The sequence below is a fragment of the Rhea pennata genome, chromosome Z, assembly GCF_028389875.1.
Source record: "Rhea pennata isolate bPtePen1 chromosome Z, bPtePen1.pri, whole genome shotgun sequence".
Taxonomy (NCBI): domain Eukaryota; kingdom Metazoa; phylum Chordata; class Aves; order Rheiformes; family Rheidae; genus Rhea; species Rhea pennata.
The window spans coordinates 10322388-10345272 of NC_084702.1; the positions used below are offsets into that span (position 1 = coordinate 10322388).

Genomic DNA, 22885 nt, shown 5'->3' on the forward strand with positions numbered 1-22885 from the left:
GTTAGCCTTCAACACCGAAAATGTCCAAGTGGGGTTCTCTAAAGGACTCCATGTTGGCGTAACTTCACCTCAGTGAAAGGTCACCCATACTTTTTTTGTGAGGTCTCATTTACACTTTTAAGCAGTGTTTCTAATAAAGCAGAAGTATCCCTTCTAAATGACCCAATGGAATGAAATTCCAAATTGGCTGGGAAACATGAACAAGCCAACACTCAAAGAGATAGCTTTCTGGTAGACAGTCCAACTCACAGCTCTACGAGAAACTTCACTTCTGCACTAACCACAAGTTTCATTTACCAAAAATGATTTCCAAGGATTTCCACAGCTTCTCTCCAGCTGAACCATTTTGGAAGCTCATCGTTGCCATGAGGAACAGCACGGCCAACTTCCCCCATGCTTCAGATCTTTTCCCACTTCCAACCCTGTGGAAGGGCAGGTGCAGCAATTGCAGTTTCTAAATGTGGAATGCGAGGAAAACTTTAACTTGTTCAGCCTTTTTGAATGTTACTGAGGACAAGGTACAAATGCAAATAATGCTGAACAGTGGGTAACAATTTGCAATGTCCCAATGGCCGAGAGACAGCATGTGCATGCCATAAAGGCTGATAGCAGGTTGGCAGAGCTGCAAGTTCTCTTAACTGTTGAGCCAATCCTGACAGCAAGGTGAGACCACAGAGTTAAGGTTTTCAATGATGTGGCATCTAAAAGATATTTGTACTTTTTCTAATGCACTTGCAATGGCCAGTTCTGATAAATGTACAAGGCAATCTAGAGAGCCTTTATAGTTTATACTTGAAAATGTAAATAGTTAAACTGAGTATTGTTTCAATGTTCCTACTACAGTCTAAGTTATTTTATAATGTAATATTTTAACTAAAGAATCTGACTTTTAAACATATTTTTTGCACCAAAAGTACTATTTGCATTTCAAACTAATAATTTTGGCTCATGCTGTAGTATCACCAGGCTATCAGATACGATACTTATAACTTGATTGTGCACCCCAGCTCACTTCTGTACTCAACTTCCACCAAGCCCTTCCCTGACCTCAGTCAAGTCTCTAACTAGTACAGTTGTGTGAAGATAGAAAGCACCAGTCAATGCCCCTTGTTACCATCACCACCTTCACTCAGTCTTGCTGTTGCTTCCTGTTCTGAGCAATAAAAATGAACAAGCCTAGATGCTCCGCCATTGCGTGGCACTGTGTTTGGTATATGCTAGTATGGGAGCATTTTCTACAAGCTACTGTTCAGCCACATCCGTAGTGCCGGGGTAAAGATGAGAACTGAACCCGTTACTGACACCACCAGAAATAACCATAGGAAAATCCGATCCAGGACCTGAGCTACAAATTTCCAGTCTTGGACAACCTGGGAAGAAAAGACGGAAAACAACCAGCGATATTAATGAGCCTGGTATTTTGAAGACTCTTGCATGTATTTCAGTTGTACAAATCTTATTTTAAAAAAATAGAAGCGCATAGTATACTGTAGCCTGAAATCAACATTGCAGAAAAAAATGACTTTTTCATCACCATAGCTGCCAGTCCCTCATGCACCAAGGCATTTCCATAACTTTAAGCACATGATAATCGGAGACTTCTTTCAGTCCATACAAAAGCTTTTAGCTAAATGCACATGTAAAAGTTTGCTAACTCAAGCTTCAAGATGTGTTTCTTTTAACAGAACTGCATTTTCCTTTGAGTGCTAGTGCTTGGCTCTAGCAAAGCACTTTAACACAGACATTGCTTCCAGCACAAGTGGTCCTGTTGGTCTCTTTTTCTTAAGTGCTCTGCTGGCTCAGGTTGCGCATGTCCAGGAAGGGTTTTTTTTCTGACCCAACCCTGCACACGTGCCAGAGCTATTTACACAAGTAATTCAGTGGACTCTGTTTACAATGATCTCAGCTTCAAACAGAAGGCTTCAGGCATAGACACTGTTATGTTCAAACACTTCTCTGCTGCACATTTAATTTACTGTTCTTCCTTCTGCTGAAGCCCTCTCAGCATGCTTTGAACAAAGCCCTGGCTTTTCTTAGGAGGTTGCTAACAATAGCTTTTCACTTTCCATACTCTGTTGTGCTCATTCCTCTCTGCTGTCCTGCCCTCACCTGGGATGCACTGTTTATGTACATTGTAGCTGAGTTAATTTTTAAATTTTTGGTATTTTAATAGCAAGGTAAATTGCTCTGGGAGGAGAAAAATGATATTTAGGGAGTAATCTAAACTGAGAATGGTGTAAATCAAGAAGACCCCCCTCAAAACAGTGCAGCTACACTGCGTAGAAGAGCTAGGAGGCCAAGACCAAGTCCTGGTGATGACTGTAGAGCCTGCCTATGGGTGTTGAGATAGATAGGTATAGTTCCGGAGCATATGGCAGCTCAGAGATGTTCCACACTGGCGCCTGCCCCCAGCTCAAGCAGGACAAGATTATCCAAATAATCCCAGGACAGTATTTCCTCTGGGATAGGCTGCTGTGGCCTCTTGTAAGTGAGGTTCAGCACAGTACCGCTCCCCTTACAGCAAGGTGTTTTCCTGGAAACCATGTCATCTACCAAGCAGGGGAAGCCCCCAGAACATGCCCCAGATGAGGGCAGGAGGAAGAGGCAAATAGAAAAGCATGCAGAAAAGGGAAAAACTTAGAAACTACTAATGTCAGGGAACCTGCAATCTCTTCTTGCTTCCCCTCACCTACCTGTCTGATGAAATGCTCCTTTTTAACATGTCTGGAAATGTATCGAATGGAATCAGCTGCCTTTTCCAGGAAGGCAATAACAATTTTCTCTCCTTCTTTTGCTTGCTTGTATTTCTGCTTCCCTGGGAGCTTTGATTTCAAGGTGGTTCCCTTTTCCTCAGCTTCTGAGAAGGAATAACGATCCACATGGCCCTTCATGCAGAGCAGCCGAGGCAGTTTCTGGAGGAAGAGTCTTTTCACCCAGGGTGCCATGGGATGGTAAGTTGCTGAGGAGCGGTGGTGGACGTTGATAACAAAGACAGTCACGATGATAGAGAGGGTCACAAATATCATGATGAACAGCAAATACTCGCCGATCAGAGGGATGACTTTGGAAGAAGAAGGGATTATTTCCTCAATCACTAGCAGAAACACAGTGAGAGATACAAGAACTGATGTAGACAGTGAGAGCTTTTCTCCTTCATCCGAAGGCAGGTAAAACACCAGGACAGTTAGAAAGGACAATCCCAGGCAAGGGATTATTAAGAATAGAGTGTAAAACAGTGGAAGGCGTCTCAAAACGAAGGAGTAAGTGACAAATGGGTAGGAGTATAGGCCATCCTTCCTGTTGCCTTTCATACCTTTGGCATTTAAGATCTCCCATTCTCCGTTATCAAAGAAGTCTTTCCTGTCCACATTTTCATCCACTAGAACCAAGTCCACCATACTGCCATCGTATGTCCATGACCCAAACTTCATGGAGCAGTTCTGCCTGTCAAAGGGGAAGAAGGTCACATCCATGGTGCAGGAGCTCTTGTAGCTAGCTGGCGGTGTCCAGGTCACTGCTCCATTGTACTTCACTATGACTTTGGTCATCAGGGAACCTTCAAAACGTCCATCAGCACTGGGAGGTGGACAGGGAGAAACAGTGCCAGGTTCAGGACCACACTCACCCCAGCCCAGCCCCACCACAGCTCTGCTCTCCACCCCAGGGCATGAGGGAAGTGGACATTCACGTGGCCTAGAGGAGCAACTTTCTAATAGTACATGTGGGCTTCAGGACACCTAGCGCACCTGGCACACGTTGCCCAAGCTCACCCGTTCATCTCTGGCCTAGGTCCTGAGCACATAGCCACACTACTCACTTTTCAAATAAAACGATGTCAGGGAGCCAGAGCGACTCGGAGGGGACGCGGATGGCAGTGATCCCACCATACTCCTCTGGATTCCAGGAGAGCTTGTGGTCGATCCATTCCTGCAACAAGCCAGCAGCCCTCTGCCCACTCGGACACAACAGCCTCACTCATCCTCCTGCATCCATTTCAGAGGAAGTGCATTACACAGCACTATAGGCAGCACTGGCCTAGGGCTCCCCAGCTGCAGAGGAGACACCCTGCAGGCACGGCTGGGGGATGTTAATCCCCACAAGCACTGTCCTTCTCAATACAGCTGGGACTGATCATCCCACCCCTTTCCAGGCAGCCTCAGGATGCTCCTGGAAAGTGTCAAGTCTCAGTTCACTTACAGTCTTGCCCAGCCCACCTTGTGTCAGAGGGCAGTCTAGAAAGAAAGAGCCCCCTCCTTTGGGTATGGCACCTGGTCTTACCTGGGAGAGCCACCTCACAGCGTTCTCAGTTGGCATCTACCCCATAGGAGACACAAATGGCAGAGCTACTTTTACCCAAGGGACAGAGAGGTGGTCTTTAATTACTTTTCAGTGAGGACCTGGCCTTATTCAGTGCACAGGACTGACATCTCCCAATGTCTGTGCACTGTTCTTGAAAATCAAATTATTATTTTCCCAGGAAAGACACCCGCACGCTATTGCAGGAAAAATAACATGATACTGTTTCAAAGCATTTGGTGACCATTCTGAAGAGACGACATAATAAAAAAGCAAAAGCACAGAGTCCTGGCCATTTACATCATGCTGAACTCCACAGAAGTTTTCTCTCATATCTATTTTTTCAGCTGGGGAGAGCCTGGCAAAGTGGCTCTAGGGATCTGGAGATTTCCACAGAAGTGCAGTAGAAGAGCGGCTCTCTGATACCTGGCCATTATTAATGGGTTTTCTGCGTTGCCCTGAGGAATGACAGTGAGGGGAAGCAAGAGCTATGGACTGTTGTCCATGTCAAGATGAGATACAATACCCAGAGACAAGATACCTTCCATTAAGCTCCAGTGCCAAGAGCTCCCCAGGAATCTGAGGGCCTCAGCATCTCTAGGCAGTTTCCTGATTGTCTATAGATGGACCAAAAAGCAATAATCTCTGTTGCTTCTCCTGCCATACTGTTCCAATCTTACTTCTTTGGATCAGCATGCTTTTCTGCTTTTCACAGCCATCCCTACCCAATTGTGTTATTGCAGGCCTTTATAGGGTGACAGTTCACCCGAGCCTCAGCAGAGACTGAAACAGACAGGGAAACACAAAATATTCCTCCCTGGGGATGGGGAAAAGGCCCAAGGCTGAGGGGTGGTACAGGCCTCCTAAGATCAGGGCTGAACCAAGGTGCAGGCAGAGAAGGCAGATGCAGAGGCTGGCACCAAGGTAGGTGCAAGGCGCTGAGGTCTATAGGCTGTTGCATGAGGGGACAGCCAGGGCCACAGCAGCAGCCCTGGCTCACAGCCTGAGCTAATGTACCCGACGCAGATACCCATGGGTCACCTGAGAACATAGTCATCCCCCCAGAGTGAAACTGGAGCCATTTCTCAGCTTGGATTTTCTGCTGCCTCTGCTGTGCTCCTTCCTCCCCATCATCCTGCATTGATTTCTGTCGCAGTTAAAGTGCTCTTTCATGTCTGCAAGGCAAACAGTTGTGTGTCGCCTTACCAGAGCCAAAAATAGACAGCATGGGGTCTTTGAAGGTAAGCAGTTTAAAATGGGAATCTCCCCATGGGCTCTGTGCTGACGTGAATGGCACCAGTCAAGGCAAAGGGCCCTTTTCTCTCTTACCCGCTCCAAATCCAGCTCTCCCTTTGCTCCAGCTGTGCCAACTTTCTGCTCCAGAGCCACCACTCAGGCTCCTCACACAGCAAGACCAAGAAGCAGTGGACCCAGCTTCACAACCCTCGCTAACAAACTCTACAAATTGCCTGACCTCAGGTAATTTCAGCAGCTCCTGAAAGCTCCTTTTCACCCTCTGTGGGATGACGTCAGGTCTCACCATTTAGCAGCTAGATTTTCCAAAAGAAGAAAAACACACAAACTCCATGGTTCTGAGCTTTGCTCATCCAAGAAAAGCCAAACTCATGGGGAAAAGTAACATTCATTGGACTAGATGATCTCCAGAGGTCCCTTTCAACCTTACTTATTCTATGATTCCCCCTCAGCCTTATACACCAGACTTCTCTGTCCTCCCCAGCTGCCACAAAAGGAGAGGATGTGCATCAGTAGAGAGTTCTGATTTGTTTGATTTTTTTCACTTTTCCCTACCCAAAAGAAAAATCTGTTTTAATTCTGCTTAGTTTTTTTCACCTTTCCCCAGCAGTCATCCCACACTTTCTAATAATCTGGATTCATGCTGGGAGAACCCTAGGGAAACACACAAATTCCCAAAGCAGGACACTGGGGTCAGATAACAGGTATCTAACACTCAGCTTGACCTCCTAGGAGTGCCAAATGTGTGAAAAACAGTGTTTCATTTATTTTCTGCTCCCTTTGCATTTCATTTGGGCTTTGTTGTTCTCAGCCCATCAGATGGAGAAGGGGTACTTAAAATGGTAGCAACTAGTGAGAGCCCAGCTTAGAGGTTAATTTGAAAATCACTGCCCTGATTTCCCCCTGTGGAGCTTCTGAGGCAAAAGTCTGAGCACCTTTTTCCAAAGGCCTCCAGAGAAACTGCTGTGTCCTCAGTGCTGTCCTCCCCGGTAGGTTCTACCACATGAAGAGGCACAGAGATATGAGAAAGTGATTTCCTCCTACTACTCTTCTTCACACCAGAGAGGCTGTGCTGTGGACTAGGGACCACATCTCTACCCCATGCAATATGCATGGAGTAACCTGCAGGAGACCCTGATTTCCCAGGGAGTGAGAGCTGACATGGGCCCCAAGCTGTGGATCAGAGGAGATCAGTGTTGCAGTACAAACTGTGACTGCAGCTTGCATGGGCTAATCCAAAGCTCATACCCATCATACTGTTCAGATAGAGCAAGAAAACCAGGACCTGGACCTATGCACATAAGAGACCCTGCAGCTGCAGCTGCATCTGAAAAGGGGAAAAATGCTTCAAGGTAAGCTCTCAACTGGCTGGATTCAGGTTAGCAGGAAATTTCCTTGCAAAAGGGGGATTCCTCTGCTCCCTGCAGGAAGGGTATTTTGCCCCTTGTTCTTTGAGGGACGTCTCTGCATGTTATGTCCATACAGCATTTAGGGGCCTTGATCCACTGTAAAGTCACCTCAGTGTTGCAGACACCACATTAAGAGCAAAAGCTGAGCTGCATTTCTGCTCCACCAGCCCAGCAACCTCTAGAAACTACTTCCTATAGCATCATTTCAGGTAAGGCTTGGGTTTTATATTCTCTGCCTAGGATTAACTGATGCATTTATAGATATTCACATGTCTGAGAGACTTGAAACAATTGTCACAAGGTCAATAAGCTGATGCAATGTAATCTAAACCAAACACAATGATGTTCTCCAGGAGCAAAGAAGAAAGGAAATCTATTGCTCAGCTTGTACCTTTCCTCCATTTGTATAAATTAGCATCATTTCTGGAGACAAGTCTATCAGGAATAGGTGAAAAATTTGCAGAAATCCCACAGAATTTTGTTTTGGGCATGCAAAGCTGGCCTTTTCTTTCTCTTCACTTATGCAGAAGAAGAAACCTCTCTGAAGCATCAGCCTCAGCTGAGGAGAGTGAGACAGGGCTTGGATGACCTCTAAGTGTGAGACAGGATAGTCCGTTGGGGCACTGTGGAATTAGGAGATGTCACGTCCCCAAAACACAGCTGCCGTCAGCCCATGGCTGTGGGACAGGCCAGAAAAAGAAGATACCCTCTTTCTTGGCCTTCTGAATGAGATCGCTGTCCAGCTGCATCGGCTTCTCTGCCCCTTCTTACATTTTATGGGGTGATGGGACTAAGGTAAAAGCCTTAAAAATCTTTTTTTTTTTTTTTTTTTTTTTTTTTAAAAAGCACCAGCAGCAGGCCATGGTGGGGAAAGGTGGGTCTTGTTTACCTGCTTCAGCCACACGTTGGTTGTCATCAGCTGGTTCTTCTCATCCTAGGGCAACATGAGGGGGAGAAGACTGAAATGCCAAAACAGCCGCTGAGAGCTGACCCTCTGCCCATGCCCATCCCGCCCCCACGCAGAGCTGAGCAGCTCCCAACAGCCAGCTAGACCATGGGACAGGGTTCTCCAGCCACCACTGGGGAAACAAACCGACTTTCAAGGTGGAAAATCAGGGCCTGGCACTTCACAGTAGCCCAAAGGAAGAAGACTGTGGAGCAGGGATACCATGAAGCTTGGCCAGCTCATGGGGTCAGGACAGCCCAGCCCAGGTTGTCCTCAGGTTGGTGATAGCGTGATGTCCCCCCTGCCCAGCCAGACTGAGTCTGGGAAGATACGTGCAGAAATGTTATCTTGAATATGTACATAAAGCAAAGAGTTAGCATCTTCCTTCCTCAGTCCAGGGGGATGCAGGAGTGCACCGTCCTGTGGGCACATCCATGCCCATGTACCCTGTGCAAATGCCCCTGTGCATTGTAGTAATGGAGGCAAAAGGGGGAAAGGAAATTTTCCAATGGGGGGGGGGGGGAGAAAAAAAAAAAGCATAATCTCTTTTGCCTCCAGTATCTTATCTGAGTGAACAGTTGGGTCCAAATATCAGCTGCCTTTGGCCTGATTGGTAAAATCGTGGTCAGACTGAACATTGTCCAACCAGCTCCACCCTTCCCCACCCCTGTCTCATGGCTGCCTCATCAATAAGCAGCAAAAGTAGGAGCCAGGGACTGCATAGCATGGAGCAGCTGATTAACATCTGTTGCAAAGAGGCCTTATTCACCAAGAACAGTGGTGGAAACAGGGCAGGAGATCACACCACCACCACCATCACCTCACTCTCAATGTGTGTGGCCCAGTCAGCACTTTGCATTTCCTGTCTCTGAAGGCAAAAGCGAACAACATAACCAGCCTTCCCAGACGGATACAAGACCATCCGTAAAGGACAGGATGTTCTACCAAGTCTGATGTAACACTTACCACATCCACCAGCTGTGAGATCTTTAACCCGAAGAGGACTTTGATAGTGTCGTTGGAGTTTTCCACCGGGCGGACCCATTTCTGATAGCCTTGAAATAAGTGCTTCAAGAGCGCATCCTCATTTTCAGCAATTGAGCCAAAGGCGGCCACATCTGGAAGAGAGCACAGAGAACAGGGGAAAGCGGTGAGGCACAGTGTGACCTGAAGAAACGAGGCAGTGCAGTGATGTGAGAGAAACATGCCTCTGGGCAGACCCTGCCAGTGAAGTCTGTACGAACCGAGCTGCACGGACTCTCCAGGCAAGGCAAGTGGCAGAAAGGGGAGGGGAAGGCAAGACAAGCCCAGCTGAGGCTGTGATGACTTTGTATTAGATTTCTGGGTTTTGCAGCCTTTTTGTCTTGAGTTTGTCCTGCACGGGCTTTTTTGTTTATTATTCTCTAGGAGATCTTCAAGCTTTGAGTATGAGATGCTTTCAGCTATGAGTAGGAAGAACCAGCCTGATAAACACCATGCTGGGAAACACCACCTGTTTTACCAGATGCTTGTGGTATACCACAGAGAGCTGGAGCCACAGGGAAGGTCCGGTTGCTGTGGGGCAATTGGTGCTGGCTGATTTGCAGCCAGGAGCAAGAGCAATATGCTGCGGGGATTTCACCACTGGGTGACATCCTGCTTTTTTCAACAGCTGCTTGAAATAAAGGCTGTCTGGCATAAGGACCTTGGCAGCTGCATTTCCCTGCTGGAAGTTATGGTGCCTTGAAGCCAGATCTGTGGGGACCAATGTGGCATTAGGAAATAAATCCTCCCCACTGGCATTAACCAAGCGATAGTCGCTATGGCTGAGGAGCTAAAGTAGCCGGTGCAGCACACCTCCAAGGAGGATCTGCAGAGAGGTCCCTGCACCGTGGAGGGCAGGAGGGGACACCCCTGCAGACCCTCCTTGGAGGTGTGCTGCACCTCCCTTGGGGTGCCAGGATGAGGCTGTGGGGAGCTGGGGAGACCCAGTAGAAGCAGCACTACCGAAGGACCGGCTGCCACAAAAACCTGCTCATCCACCACAGCTTTCCAATGAACAAAATCATCTCCCAATTCTTTCAGGATGACCTCAAAAGTGTCATGAGGTGCAGATCAAAGTAGCACTGTCATCCTGCACCTGCAGCCACAGGAAATACCCATTCCTCTGAGACATCTTGTAAACTCTGAAACCTAATGACTGCTAGTCACAGGGCAACAACCAGTTTCCTCATTGCAGCTGCGGCAGAGTTACCAAGCCTTGGGGAGAAGGAAGCCATCTGAAGAGAGGGCGCTTTCGCTCTCCTTTCCACCAGCTTTCCACCACAGCCGGGGATGCACTCACATGACTTTCAGAGCAGTTTAGAGCAGCTTCTAGGGCCACCTTGTTTGGCCACTCTGTCACAAAACAACACTTTGGCCTGACCTCTCTATATAACCTCGCTTACAGAAAAACGCCGCTGATCAGAGCTGGTACTTCACAGGCGTACCGTGAAGTCCCAGGGCCCTAATGCCCTGGGAGAGCTCGGCAGGGATTTGGCCAAGCCGTTCATCCCAGAGCTGGAAGTGCTGCTTCTCCACTGCAGGATAAGCCGCAGAAAAGAGCGAAAGAGACAGACTGGAGGAGAGAAATCCCACAGAAAGGAAAGGCCAGAGGAATAAGGTTGGTGCTCAAATAACTTAGCCTCAGTACCTGTGGAGGGGACAGCTTGAAAGTATGCATGGGAGGCAGTTTTTAATGAGGAGAAAGCCTAATATCAAGGTGGAAAATAGCCTAACAGCCCCTTCAAACAAGCCCCATTTGATGATGAGGTTAAAAAAAGCAGTGGCGAATACATTGAACAAAGGAATATTGCCTTTTGGGGGGGGGGGAAGCAGAGAAGCAAGCTGAAGGTCAGATGCATCCCTATGTCATCTATTAAGAGCAAAAGTTTTTGCGCTGCCTGCCAGGTTGCTACGAGTAGAAGCCATGGAGCTGCATTTGCTGGGTAGCCCCTGGCTATTGAATATAAATGACATTTTTCAGGTTGGACCAGAGCCCTGGTATTTTTGCTTTAATTTCTACCCCACCACCCTCACACCATCTTTATTAAAACCTCGTTGTCTAACCGGTTGTGGCTGCAATACAAAGTTAGGAGCTGATACAACCCTCTTTTGCTAGTGAGCAAGTGTTAAAAACAGGACTATCCACCTTATCCCTAACTGGATAGCAGAAAAAAACTTGGGCATCTTGCAGCCTCAGCCTGGAAGGAGAGGAAATAGCACTTACCCGCACGGCTCAGACACAGCGCCAGGAGCGCGAGACAAAGCATGGGCACCACAGCGGCTCTTCCTTTAAATCCGATCTTCTGTCTTCATCAGCAACTTGGTCTCATCCTAGCAGGGGACTGAAACAATCTCATTAAAAACCAAGGTGGGCAATTAATTCTGCGAGGCAAGAGAGCACTTCTCGAGCCGTATCTGGCACCGCAGAGAAGCTCCGTGAAGCACACTTCATTGATTTTTCGTCAGCTGTCACATCCCGTAAGTCTAAAACAGGGCTCTGGGTCCTAAGCGCTGGCTGACTTATTCTTGGCAGGATTCGTGGGGTTATAGCCACAATGGTCTAGGAATAGGAGTGAGGCAAGGCTTGCAGGGAGGAGTAATGTCTGTTATTAGACTATCAGTTGAGAAAAGCTGTAGTTGAGCGAAGGGAAAAAAAAAAAAAAAAAGGCTGCAGGTCAGACCTGAAGAAGGATGGTATGCCTAAAAGCTTGTCTCTTTCCTCCAGCTGTAATTTTTGGTCTAAAAAGAGCTGGAGCCCCCTGTGGACTTACCTGATTCCTTTTTCGTGCTACAGTTGCTGTTTGACAGTCCTAAAAATAGATATGAGGGGGGAAAAAAACAGCAGGTGTATGTGGGAAAACAGTGCTGATTCTGTAAAGTTACCTCTCATCACACATGCACAAAATCACACACAGCAGCTCAGAAATGCCTGTGCAGGACTGTCACTCAGTTTAGCAGAGTGTATGGTCCCAGAGCCCTGTGTTCAACAGTGATAGTGATGGGACTTTCCATTATTTAGCAGGTTCTTCTTTAGGTTTCATTACTCCCAAGTTACTCCTTGGACCAGGCTTCTTTACAAACCACCAGAAATCACTGATATCAAGCAGGACATGGGCTCATTTTTTTTCCCCTCTCTCTACCTTTTCTCTGCCCAGGGATCCAGCACCTTCATTCACAGGAAAACTCTGATTCTCTTCCCAAAAGGGAGTCACTTGGCCACTTGTCTGCAAAAAAGATTTTTTTTTTCTCTCTGAACCTTTCAATTTCAAGGAAGACCAGCTCAAAATTCCTTTAGTTTGCCTCCAAACCCAAAACTGCTTCTGCCTTGATTGATTTTTTCTGGCTGTTTTCTGTGTCACTGATTTCCTACACATTTGGTGCAAACAAAGTTGTTTGTGGCTCTCTGTATATCCTCAGAGTTGGTTTTCAGGTACTGACAAACACTCATAACTTAGAGGAATTTCATCGCTTTCTGACTTTTATGTGCAAAGCCTGTTTTTTGTTTTTTTACACCCACTTCTTATAGCAGCCCAGGCTTTGGTAGAGCCATTAATTACCTGATCCAGGGTTGCCTCATCAAAGGTCCTCACCGAGGCTTTCTTGGCAGGGCTGAAGCATCAGTGGTGGACATGCATGTTCATCGTGCACCATTCCTCCGCTCCTTATCCCAGCTGCAGAAAAAGGCTCAGATACAACAGTGCTACCAGCCAGCAGAAGACTGTGTCTCGTTGACACCAGCTGTTCTCACCACCAGCTTGCTCAGCCTACCAATTAGATCCACGTCAGGCACATGCCCCTGCCATGACTGAAGTAAGTTGCTCTAGTCAAGCTGCACAACAGGAATTTTCTGTGCCAGCTTCAAGAGAATGGATGATATTAGGCTGGAACAGTGCAGACAGACACCACCATGACCTATCACCACTTTGAGAGTAGACCAAACACATGATCATCTGCTCTGATGTAAAATTTGCTGGGACAATGCTGCCCCTTCAAAAGACAACATTAGGCAGCACTGTATTGGAGATTGGAGGGAAGACCTGTTTTCAAAAGGTGTTCGCTCACTGCACAGATCTTTGCTGTGAGTTAATGAAGTTAATCTAACAGCTGGCAAGAGAAGTAGGCTCTTAGCTACTGCTTGGAGGTTGTTTGGAGGGAAATTCGACATACACTTTAACATTTCCTCTAGAGCTGCTGCTGGGGCTGTGATGGTGGCTGAGGACCTGACATGCCTGATTTTAGGCTCTCAGAAACATCTGGCAGTCAGAGAAGGGAAATGATACATTGGGAAATAATTTCTGTTTGCTTGCTAGTGACGTTTACAAGTCTTCATTCGGCCATACTCTCAAGCTCCTTGTGAAGGAAAGCACAAGTGGATGCTCCATTTTACAGGCCACACAGTGAAGTGTGTGGAGTGTCCGCTCTGAGACAGAGTGCAAATTTCTGATGAAACCTGAATCTTCTCCATTGCAAACCTGCCTTTGCTCTTCCAGAGGTTTCATGGGATCCATAAGCAACATCACGCTATGACTCCAGGCCACAGAGAGGCTAGAGCTGCTTGAGCACAAACAGCATTTGACCTGGGCCTTGCTTACTGGGCTGATTTAACTCAAATGCTTAAAAAGATAAATCCACCCAGAAGCGATCATTTTGAACCTGCATGGTTAAAATGAGGAGCAACCAAAAACTTGAGGTTATGATGTCGTGTGCCAAACTGTTATTTGCAGGCGCCAAGCAGCTGAGCGCGGTCAATGTGTTTTCCCATGAGAGATGGCTGTGGTGGCTAGATCCCAGATGAGAGCTGGAGCTGAACAGTGAGGGGAGAAGACAGGGAGGGAGGAATGACATGGGTAGGAAATGCTGGAGCTGACTGGCCTCATCCCCAGGACCATTCTTCAGCCAGCTCATCGAGTGGCAACGTGCTAGCACGTGCGTCTACAAGGGAGTTTGCAGCTGCTGCTCCCTGCAGCCCCACGGCAGCTCAAACACCTCCTGCTCTCACCCATCTCCACAGCCCCGCTTAGCTTTGCCGTCCTTGCCATTTGCCCTGCTTTGCCTACCCTTTTCCCACAGGGAGCTGCACCATGTTGCAGAAATCCTCAGTCTCTCTGCAGCGTCCCAGCACCACCACCACTTTCTTTCTCCTTTTTGTCCTCTCCCAAGCTAAGAGTCTTTCTCATCAGTCTTGTCACCTTCACCTAGTCTTTTCTCTTTCCCTTCTCCATTTTGCTATTTCTTTCCCCCATATTATTCTATGTTGTTTCAGCACCCCTCCCTGGCAGGACCAGGATAGTGCAGGCAGCACTGTATAGAGGCCAGTTGCCAATACCTTATCACCCTGTTAAAAGATGGGGCCATCTGGGGAGCCCAGAGCCCTGGGATATTTAGGTCTATGGGTATAACTGGTTCATCCAAATTGTTTGGGTTACAATACAGATAAAAAAATACATCCTGTGTAACTTTCATTCTATATAATACATAAGGTTTTGAAAACTCGTGCCTTGAGTAATTTATTTGCAGCTGGAACTTTATGTGATGTTATTTGGGGCTAGATAACCAGCTTAAAAAAAAACAAAAAAAAAAAAAAAAAGAAAAAAAAAGAAAAAAACAACTAAGCATTTTGTACTTGTGCATGAATCTGTTTCTGAGAGCAATTCCTGCTTGGGTCTGAAGATATAACCTGCTTCATGCAGTGAGCAAATGAAAAACAGTCTTTGTATCAGCAGGGGAGCAAGCAGCCACTTAGCATAGCAAGTTGGGAGACAGCTGATGGGAGATGGTGATGGAGCCTACCAAAAAACGCACCCACTTTTGAGCTCCAGGAAGACAGGTGTTTTAGCCATGACAAGTCTCGGCAAGTACAAGAGAAGAGTTTGCAAACCAAGAGCAACCCCCGTCTCGAATTTCACTGGCTTGTTCCTATTGTGAAAAAGTGCTACCTGCTGTCCTTCCCATTTCCACAACCTTTACTTGAATGCAGACCTGAGAAGGCTTTGAGCAACTGTGTCTTCTGAGAGTGTACAGCCCACGCAGCTGCACTCTGCCTGTTCCCCTCTGAAATTCTTCCACTGTTGCATTGGGGCTGGAAACTTGGAGGGAGATTGAGGACCTTCTGGAGGCCGGCATGTTCTTCAGCACGGTATACACATTAATATTTCTAATATATGGTGCATCGTCCTCTGCATTAGATTCTCTGTTTCCCTTATTTGATCCCAACGTTACAACAGGGTCCAATCCAGGATATTGCACCACGTCTTGGCGCTCCTGGGCCAACACCTGAATGTTGGTGTCACTAAATACCCGTGAAATTTGATAATTTTCACGACTGTTTGGTCTGAGTTGATAACTGTAAGCCAAGATCTGGCTCTGCTCTGTTATCTTTGTGGCTTGTCTTTCCATTTTACTGAGCTCCTTTCTGTTTTGGTTCCCTTTCCTTGCAGCCTGGATGTTATCTGCAGCATCATGGTTTTGCTGTTCAGGTGTGAAGGCCTGGAAGACTTCAAAGGCAGGTAAGGACCTGTTAGCAAGGGCCAAAATGTCATTGCTGAGCATAAGAGAAGACTCTGTTTTAAAGACGACCACTCTGGGAATAAGAAAAGAACTTGGGTTGTGTCTCTCTCTGCGTTGGTCTCTCAGTCTCTCCTTCTCACTGATATCACTTGGTGCCTGGAGGCTCCTACCCCGATACAGGTGGCACTCTGAGACAGCAGGGATGGTCATCGCCTTGTTTTCTGCTTTTTTCTTCTGATTCAATGCAAAGTAAATGTAAAATGCGAGGGGCAATTGCTGCCGCGTCCTGTGGCCTCGATAAGCTGCCTGAATCCTGGCAGCAGCTTTATTCATTTCATCCACTTCTCTCCGGACTCGATAGCCTCTCCACGTAGCCTGAATGGTTATAGCTGACTGATTTTCTCTTTGGAGCCTCTGGCATGTTTTCCTTTGCTGGGTTGTGTGTGATAGAGTAAGGGGATCCTTTGGAGATACCATATGGAAATCAAACATTTTGCCAGAAACTGAAGAGCTCCGATAGGGATGAGAACGGCTACCAGCTCCATTCCTGCCTGCATTTGGTGGCATTTTCTCCTCACAAACCTTTCCTGAGTTATTAGAGATAGTTGTTTTGTGGGTGCACATCTGTAGAAAAGATTCACAAGCTGGTTTCTTTTTAGATTTAGAAATGTATCTTGTTTCAGACAGATAATAATTCTCATATTTGCTACAAAATGAAGGTGCAACGTGCTTGCTAGAAGTGCTTGGAGGCTCAAATTCTTCTGTCTCTTGGTTCATTACATTACTGGATGTTCTTCTGGTGTTTATGGCTTTTTTCATGATGTTTCAATAGAAAGAAATGCAGTCACTGATGTACAGTTGCCTCTGTTGCTCCTTGCCTTCTGCTACCTGGTGAAGTTACAGAAAGATGATTATTTTCATAGCTTAGAAATTCTCCATCATGAGCATTTTCAGCAAATGTACCAGGACTTACATTTCTGTAGAGAAAAGGCTGGATGAGTTACACTTTCTATACTGAAATGCACATGTATACAAGAGCCTCATCATACTGTGCTTTGACACAACCCTTTACTTCAATTTTTGCACATCATGGGTGATTCTACCACCTCTAGTTTTGATAAAACTTTTTTTAAAAGCTACTATTTTCACAGAAGTGACTGAAGTATGCTACCGCAGCAGCAACAAACGTCTCAGCCCCATTTAGCATACAGATCTCAGGGGCTGAGAAACACAGCTCCTCAGCTCGTATCACTGATCCACAGGAGGGATGCTTATGTCCTCACCTTTAGCTTTCTGCAACAGATTGGAAAAGGGCTGAGAAAAGAAAGCAAGTATTAAATACTTTCTTGACTGCAGAGCTGACTGCTCTTTGGTTGACTCAAACTTGTATTGACAATTTCCCTTCACTTTGAGTGCTCTTCTGAAACTCTTTCTCCTGACAACCTTTCAGCAGCAGCATGCCTCATGACCCGTTATATGCCTTCCCGTTCAAAACTAGACCCAGAAATGTTAAAAGGCCCCCTGGATGGCTGGCAGGCAATCGGAATGCAGTCCGGTCACCTCATTTGAGCATTCCTTTGCTGAGTTTTTAAGTGCCTGGCCTTCTAGGTGGCCATCAAATAAGAAGATGTTTGCTTCTGAAGTCCTGCAGAGGGAAACCACATCCGCTCCACGTAGGCATGTTCTTGCTGGCTGGGCCCACTCACGTTAGGAGCCACTGGAAATGCTTCAACGATCCAGGATCCAGGCTGTCTAGTCCTCCTCAGAGCAAGACCCCTGATGTTTACAGTACCCTTCTTTTGCCTGGTATCTCATGGCTGCAGCTCTTGCCCAGGAAGGAGGAATTCTGGGTCTGGGGTTGGATCTCACCTTGGCTCTGTTTGTGCCAAGGGACAGGCTCCCTAAGGGCCAATTCCTCCCTCCCAAGTTACTGAAGTTCAGCCACTTTACAGCCAAGAATTTGAAAGAGCTGGAGTGTTCAGGCAGCAAACAGGGCATGCATTTGAAAGGGAGCAAAGCTGGGGTGCCACAGCTAGTTCCTATGAAGAGCATGCCTTTGGCTTCAGACCACCTCTGGTTAAAAAGCAAAACTAATCTGGTAGCAGCCAGTCAGAAGACAAGGCTCATGCCTGTCACAGTGGTGGTCTTATCCAGTAGTGTGAAGCCAACTTCTCCCCAGGAAAAGAGTGGGGAAATTTGCAAGAGATTCTTCCTCCTAAGAGTATTCAGTATAGAAGAAATAAGATCAAGATCTTGGACACCCACAAATAATAGCCTACCAATATAAGAGAGCAATTTTGAATAATAATTAGCCTGGAAGTATGCTAATATGCTGTGTTAAATGTGCCTGTAAACAAAGTATGGGACATCAAATGTCTTCACATTGTCTGAGTGAAGTCGGAGTAAGATCTTTAAGTGATAAGCAAAATTATTTTTTAGGTAATATGTAATCATAATAGAAGCAATATGAAGGCAATATTAGCTATTAGAATAAGATCTTGTATATATTTGGTGGTATATCTATCAATGGATATAACTTACAACTATATAAGCTAATTGAACAATTTAGAGATACAAAACAGCAAAACAGAAGGGGTTTTAACCCTAAAAACTATTTACACTGAATGACATCTCTCATATCTGCTACTTGTCTTGCTCCAGACAAGTCAGATGAGCTGAATATGACAAATGTTTACAGTTTCACCTCATCAGAAAGTGTAATTGATGTTCCTTATAAAAGCATGTAAAATCTGGATTTCCCTTTTCTACTGTGCCAGGGCACCCTGTTTCCTAGAACAGTTTTAATGGCATGGGTGTGTCTGGTCAGAAGTACTAACCTGATTAAAGTAAGGGTATTTAAGGTGCCTAGCTTCTGCTGACAGTAAGCAAAGGCTGGGTTTGAATAACTCGCTGAACTGGGACCACAGTCCAGCAGTCTGTGTGCCTTGGGAAGAGGAGGAGGAGGAGGAGGAGGAAGTGGAGGAGAAGGAAGAGGAGGCGCACGTGGGCTCCCAGTCGATGTGCTCTGCCCTCCATTCCTGCTGCAGGAGGACCAGATCGTGCCAGCTCACCCCACGAACACTGGCAAGCGCTGGCCAATGCAGCACACCTGTCCCAAATGACTTTTTAATCAGCCATCAGACCAGTTTCATAAGGTTTGTTGCATTTTAAGGCTCTCAATAAGCCCAGACATTGTGATGTATTAACTACACATGCATCAGACAGGCAGCAAAAATATAAAGGAGCTAAATATGCTGCAGGAAAACTACAGAGGAACACAGATTTTATGCTGCTTTCCTGTGCTGGTAACAGGGACGACCATTTGGCTATGAATGTTATCGTACTCCTCGTTCAGTCAGCTAAATAATCATTTCAAATGATAGCCAGGCTTTATCTTACCATGATCTCTCAGTGCACAGGAGATTGCCATGCTGCTGGGATCCTGGTCCCCAATTATGACATCAAGATCCAATATTCTTAACTTTAACACCAAAGTGCAGTGCTGCTGGGTCTCCTTCCAGACAGCAGCACTGCCTCGGTGCCCCCTCTTCTGCACTACGTCGACAAGAAAACTGACAGGGGAATTTCTGAAGATACACAAATGAAATCCCAGCTCCAAGGGACTCAACAAGGCTTTGCCTAAAATGTTCAGAGGATCCAGCTTCCTAAGCAGAGCTTTCATCGTTGATTTCTGGGGCAGAAGTTGTGTTCCTGGTGAACACACTGCCCAGAAAGCTCTCAGCTCCTTTGAGAACCACAGGATGTATCAGAGCTCAGCGCTTCACACATCCTAAACAAACATTTCTGCTTGCACATACAGTCTTGCGCATAAGAAAAACATCTAAGTAAAATAAAAATTGATATGCAAGCTCATCTTGAAAACAAGGAGAGTAAAATCCACTGAAATAATAAGTAAGCCTCCTCATTCCTCAGATGAACCACTTATGGGTAACCCAGAACAGTCATCATTTGAGACCTGCATTTCATTCCAATATTGCTTCTAGCAGTGCTTTTCACCTTTTTCATTGCAGGCACATTTTATAACAGGTAACATGTTCCAGAACACAATAAAAGGCTGCTGACCCAGGTCCCAAACACCCTCTTGCTCATTTGCTGACAACCTCTGTAACCGAGCAGTTCAGTGTCTCAGTACTGTGTACAGAAGATCAGAAAAGGAGTGTAAATGGCAAACATGATAAGAAACTCAACTGTTTAAATTCTGACATTATTAAACGAAAAGATTAAATGAGTCTTGTGTAAGACAGAAGAGCAATATCGTAGAAAGCAAGGCAAGGCATGCAAACAAGGCACAAAAAACGAGAAAATATTCACAATTAGAAAGGATTTCAGCCAAAAAGAAAAGTCTTTCTTCTATAGGCATATCTCATGACAAAGGTGAGGTGAAGCATGTTCAGAAGACTGCATGGTGAGTGTCCAGTGAAAAGCAAACAAGGCCAATGTCATACACTGCATGCATAAACTTATGTTCCTTGCATGAGAGAGTAAAAGACATTGGAGCAGGCTGGTTTTTAATTCTATATAGGAATCCAGTCTGTCAGACAGCACTGGGAACAACAGTGCGCAGAAAGCACTATTTGCAGACAATAATTTAATTTAATTACATACTATCACTGAAGATGTATATGTCAATTACCCAGCAGCTATTAATTTAGAATACCAAGAATCCAAAAATCTGAAGTCATAACAACCTTAGTAGACAGGGTGGGAGGTAAATTTCAGTGTTGACAGAAAAAACGTTGTCAACAGGGTGATACTGTTAGACTAATCATAACATTATCATAAGCCTGCTTGAGCATTTGAGTTTAAAAGAGATTCCTCACTTACAGATGATGTGTAGAGAAATTATAAAGTTGGCTTTTGTATTCGGTTGTCTTTTAATTATATGAGAAGTTACCACCAAGAAATCTGGGTTTTTTCAACTAGTGAGTGAGTGTGTGTGTGTGTGTGTGTGTGTGTGTGTGTTTTAAAGAGCTTGCTTATCAGTAACTCATATTCCTCAGTTGAAAGGTCCACAGGTACATTACCACTGGCGGTAGACCTGTGTCTTACCATCCAAGACCAGAAAATTTTCCTACTGTAGAACCTGTAGAAAATGCCCAGTTCTCCTCCATGACAGGAAAATGAATAAACTCTGAGGCATTTCAGTTCCTTCTCAGTGAAAGAAAATTAATAAAAAGATGTTTCTGTCTGAACTCAGAAGGAGAGAAATTAAGATATGAACTGAACGTATATGCAGACTACAGAATTTGAGATTACTGACAAATAGACTCCTCTTCAGTCTTTGAGAAATGATTTTTCTGTAAAACCACTCTGGAGGTGACAGCCAGCAGTAAACATCACAAATATTCATTTATCTGGAAGTGACTTTTGGAGTCCTTGAGAGAAACTGCCAAGACAAAACTGCTTGACAAAACACCACATCAGCTCAGGATACTCATGAAACAAGCACACAAGCTTACAGATCAAGCTTAAAATGTTAGTAATTGAAATATTTATCAGTGAAATCATCCTCTGTGGCAGGAGCTTACGTGACACATGCTCTAACAAGAGCAGAGGACTCCACCTCGCTACCTCACAGCCAGTTTGAGAAGAGGCTTTCTGCCCACTTAGATTTTCTTGGCAGGTAGCATTCCTCTGGGCCTGATAGCATCAATATCAATGACTTCATGAATGAAGAACCAGATCCTACCAATATGAGAAAAAAGAAGAAGAGAACCCCAGACTCAACTGTGAAAGTCAGTGTCCTGAAGTTTCATTCTCTGTAGAACCAGCTGCTATGGTTAGTTATTCTGAACTTGAACATGCAGGTGAAAGTGATATAATTTCTTAAGTCCAGAATGAGGTCCTTCCCCACTTTAGTAGAAAAAAAGGACCATCACTGAATACTCTTTCTTTTCGGAGACACAGATCCAGATTCTAGCGCACTTGAGGCCAAAAAAGAGTTTACTCCTTCCAGTTGAAGACATATGGGAGGACTGTCCTGAAAAAAAGACAGCGGGGAGAGGACTGTAGATGAGCCCAAGATGAAAGCAGAAACAATTACTAAACGCAAGGTATCATCCAATCCTGGATTTCCCTGCACTGGTCACTGAACAGTAGATCTTCCAGCAGGGAATCAAATATCTTTCTCAGACCCAAATCCTGAAGAGTCAGTTCTTCTACAGACCACGGGTACAGCCAGAGATCTTGAAGCTATAACAGCTACCTCCAGTGAACCGTGCAAGGAAATGAGGAGACAGTCTTAATTTTCTTGAGTTATAAGAAAGTCCTCTCCAGATTCAGAAGTTAAGAAAAAGACTTATCTCATGATCATCCTCACACTCCCACTGAATTAAAAGACTCTAGTAATAGACCATAAGAACCAACAAGGATGCACAGGATAATTATTTTTTCAGGTCCAAAAATGTGTTATCCCAGACTTTACTAGCTGTCTCCCCTGTACAACTGGAGGAGGTAGCTCCAGGAAGATCACTAGACCCTCTAGCACTGCAGACAATAAAAGGCTGATAATCAGCGCTAAATGAATTAACACTGGCAGCATGTCAGAGATTTAATTATGGTTTAATACAACATATCTATTCTCAAGAGATGTACTTGAAAAGCATTTTGTGAATAACTGATTTAAATGCTTTCTTTAGCTTGGTAAGATTACTTAGAGATGACTTTCCTTTGTGAAATGTTTTAAGTCATGGATATAATTTTTCCTGCACATTTTTAAACTCCTTCAGTTATCTATACAATACTACAAGGCTGTCTGCCCAATTTAAGCTGTGGTTCCTCAAAAAGGAGATGTCTATTAAAAATATGCATTTTCTCTTGAAAGCACACAGGAACACAAAGAGAATTCTGTAATAACAATTAAAATAACCATAATATATTTTTTGAATCATGTGTCTACCCTGTGTTGCCATTTTTCTATTAGTAAATCATTATCATGGCTAAAATATGGCAAATAACTTGCTGTGCTTAAAACAGCAGGAGTAACATCCCTGAATTTTCACTCATGACAGGCTTTAAGTGTTAATTTGCAGGCTGTATTTTAGTTGTAAAAATTAGAGAATAGCTTGAAATACTCCTTTTTGTTCTTCCCAAGTCTCCTGATGAGGGCAGATGATGTTGGGAAACAGAAAAGTCTGTAGACTAAAACATAAACTAGTATTAGGACGTATTACAGGCTGGTTTCAAAGAAACATATGATAGAATAATTCTTTGAAATGGATTTAGAAACTGGTTTGCTGGTTTCAGCTTTTCCCAAATGGCTCGTTAACTTTCCTCCTAAACTTACCTCCTTCCCACACTCATACCAGGCTTTGCCTTGTACTGTTTCAGATGCAAGGAAACTCCTTCAAAATTCAGGTAGGCACCTGTACTCTGAATCCTATGCAGAGATGAAGGCAAATGAAAAAATAACAAGAGGTAAAATTTCTCA

General features: G+C 45.1%; 1 protein-coding gene across 1 annotated transcript; it reads right to left on the reverse strand.

Annotated features, from left to right (window-relative positions):
- Window positions 1-1235: 1235 nt before the first annotated feature.
- Window positions 1236-8953, reverse strand: CHRNB3 (cholinergic receptor nicotinic beta 3 subunit). Its single transcript, XM_062600532.1, has 5 exons — window positions 8872-8953; window positions 7849-7893; window positions 3818-3927; window positions 2694-3576; window positions 1236-1370 (listed from the first exon to the last, which is right to left on the reverse strand). The coding sequence occupies exons 2-5, from the start codon at window positions 7873-7875 to the stop codon at window positions 1236-1238; spliced, it is 1155 nt and encodes a 384-aa protein (XP_062456516.1). The 5' UTR covers window positions 7876-7893; window positions 8872-8953.
- Window positions 8954-22885: the final 13932 nt, after the last annotated feature.

Excerpts from the sequence above, each read along its gene's own strand:
- CHRNB3 (XM_062600532.1), bottom strand. The coding sequence starts at position 7,875 with ATGACAACCAACGTGTGGCTGAAGCAG. Across the intron at positions 3,928-7,848 it reads CCAACGTGTGGCTGAAGCAG|GAATGGATCGACCACAAGCT; the intron begins GTAAACAAGACC and ends GGCTTGTTGCAG. Across the intron at positions 3,577-3,817 it reads GACATCGTTTTATTTGAAAA|TGCTGATGGACGTTTTGAAG; the intron begins GTGAGTAGTGTG and ends TCCACCTCCCAG.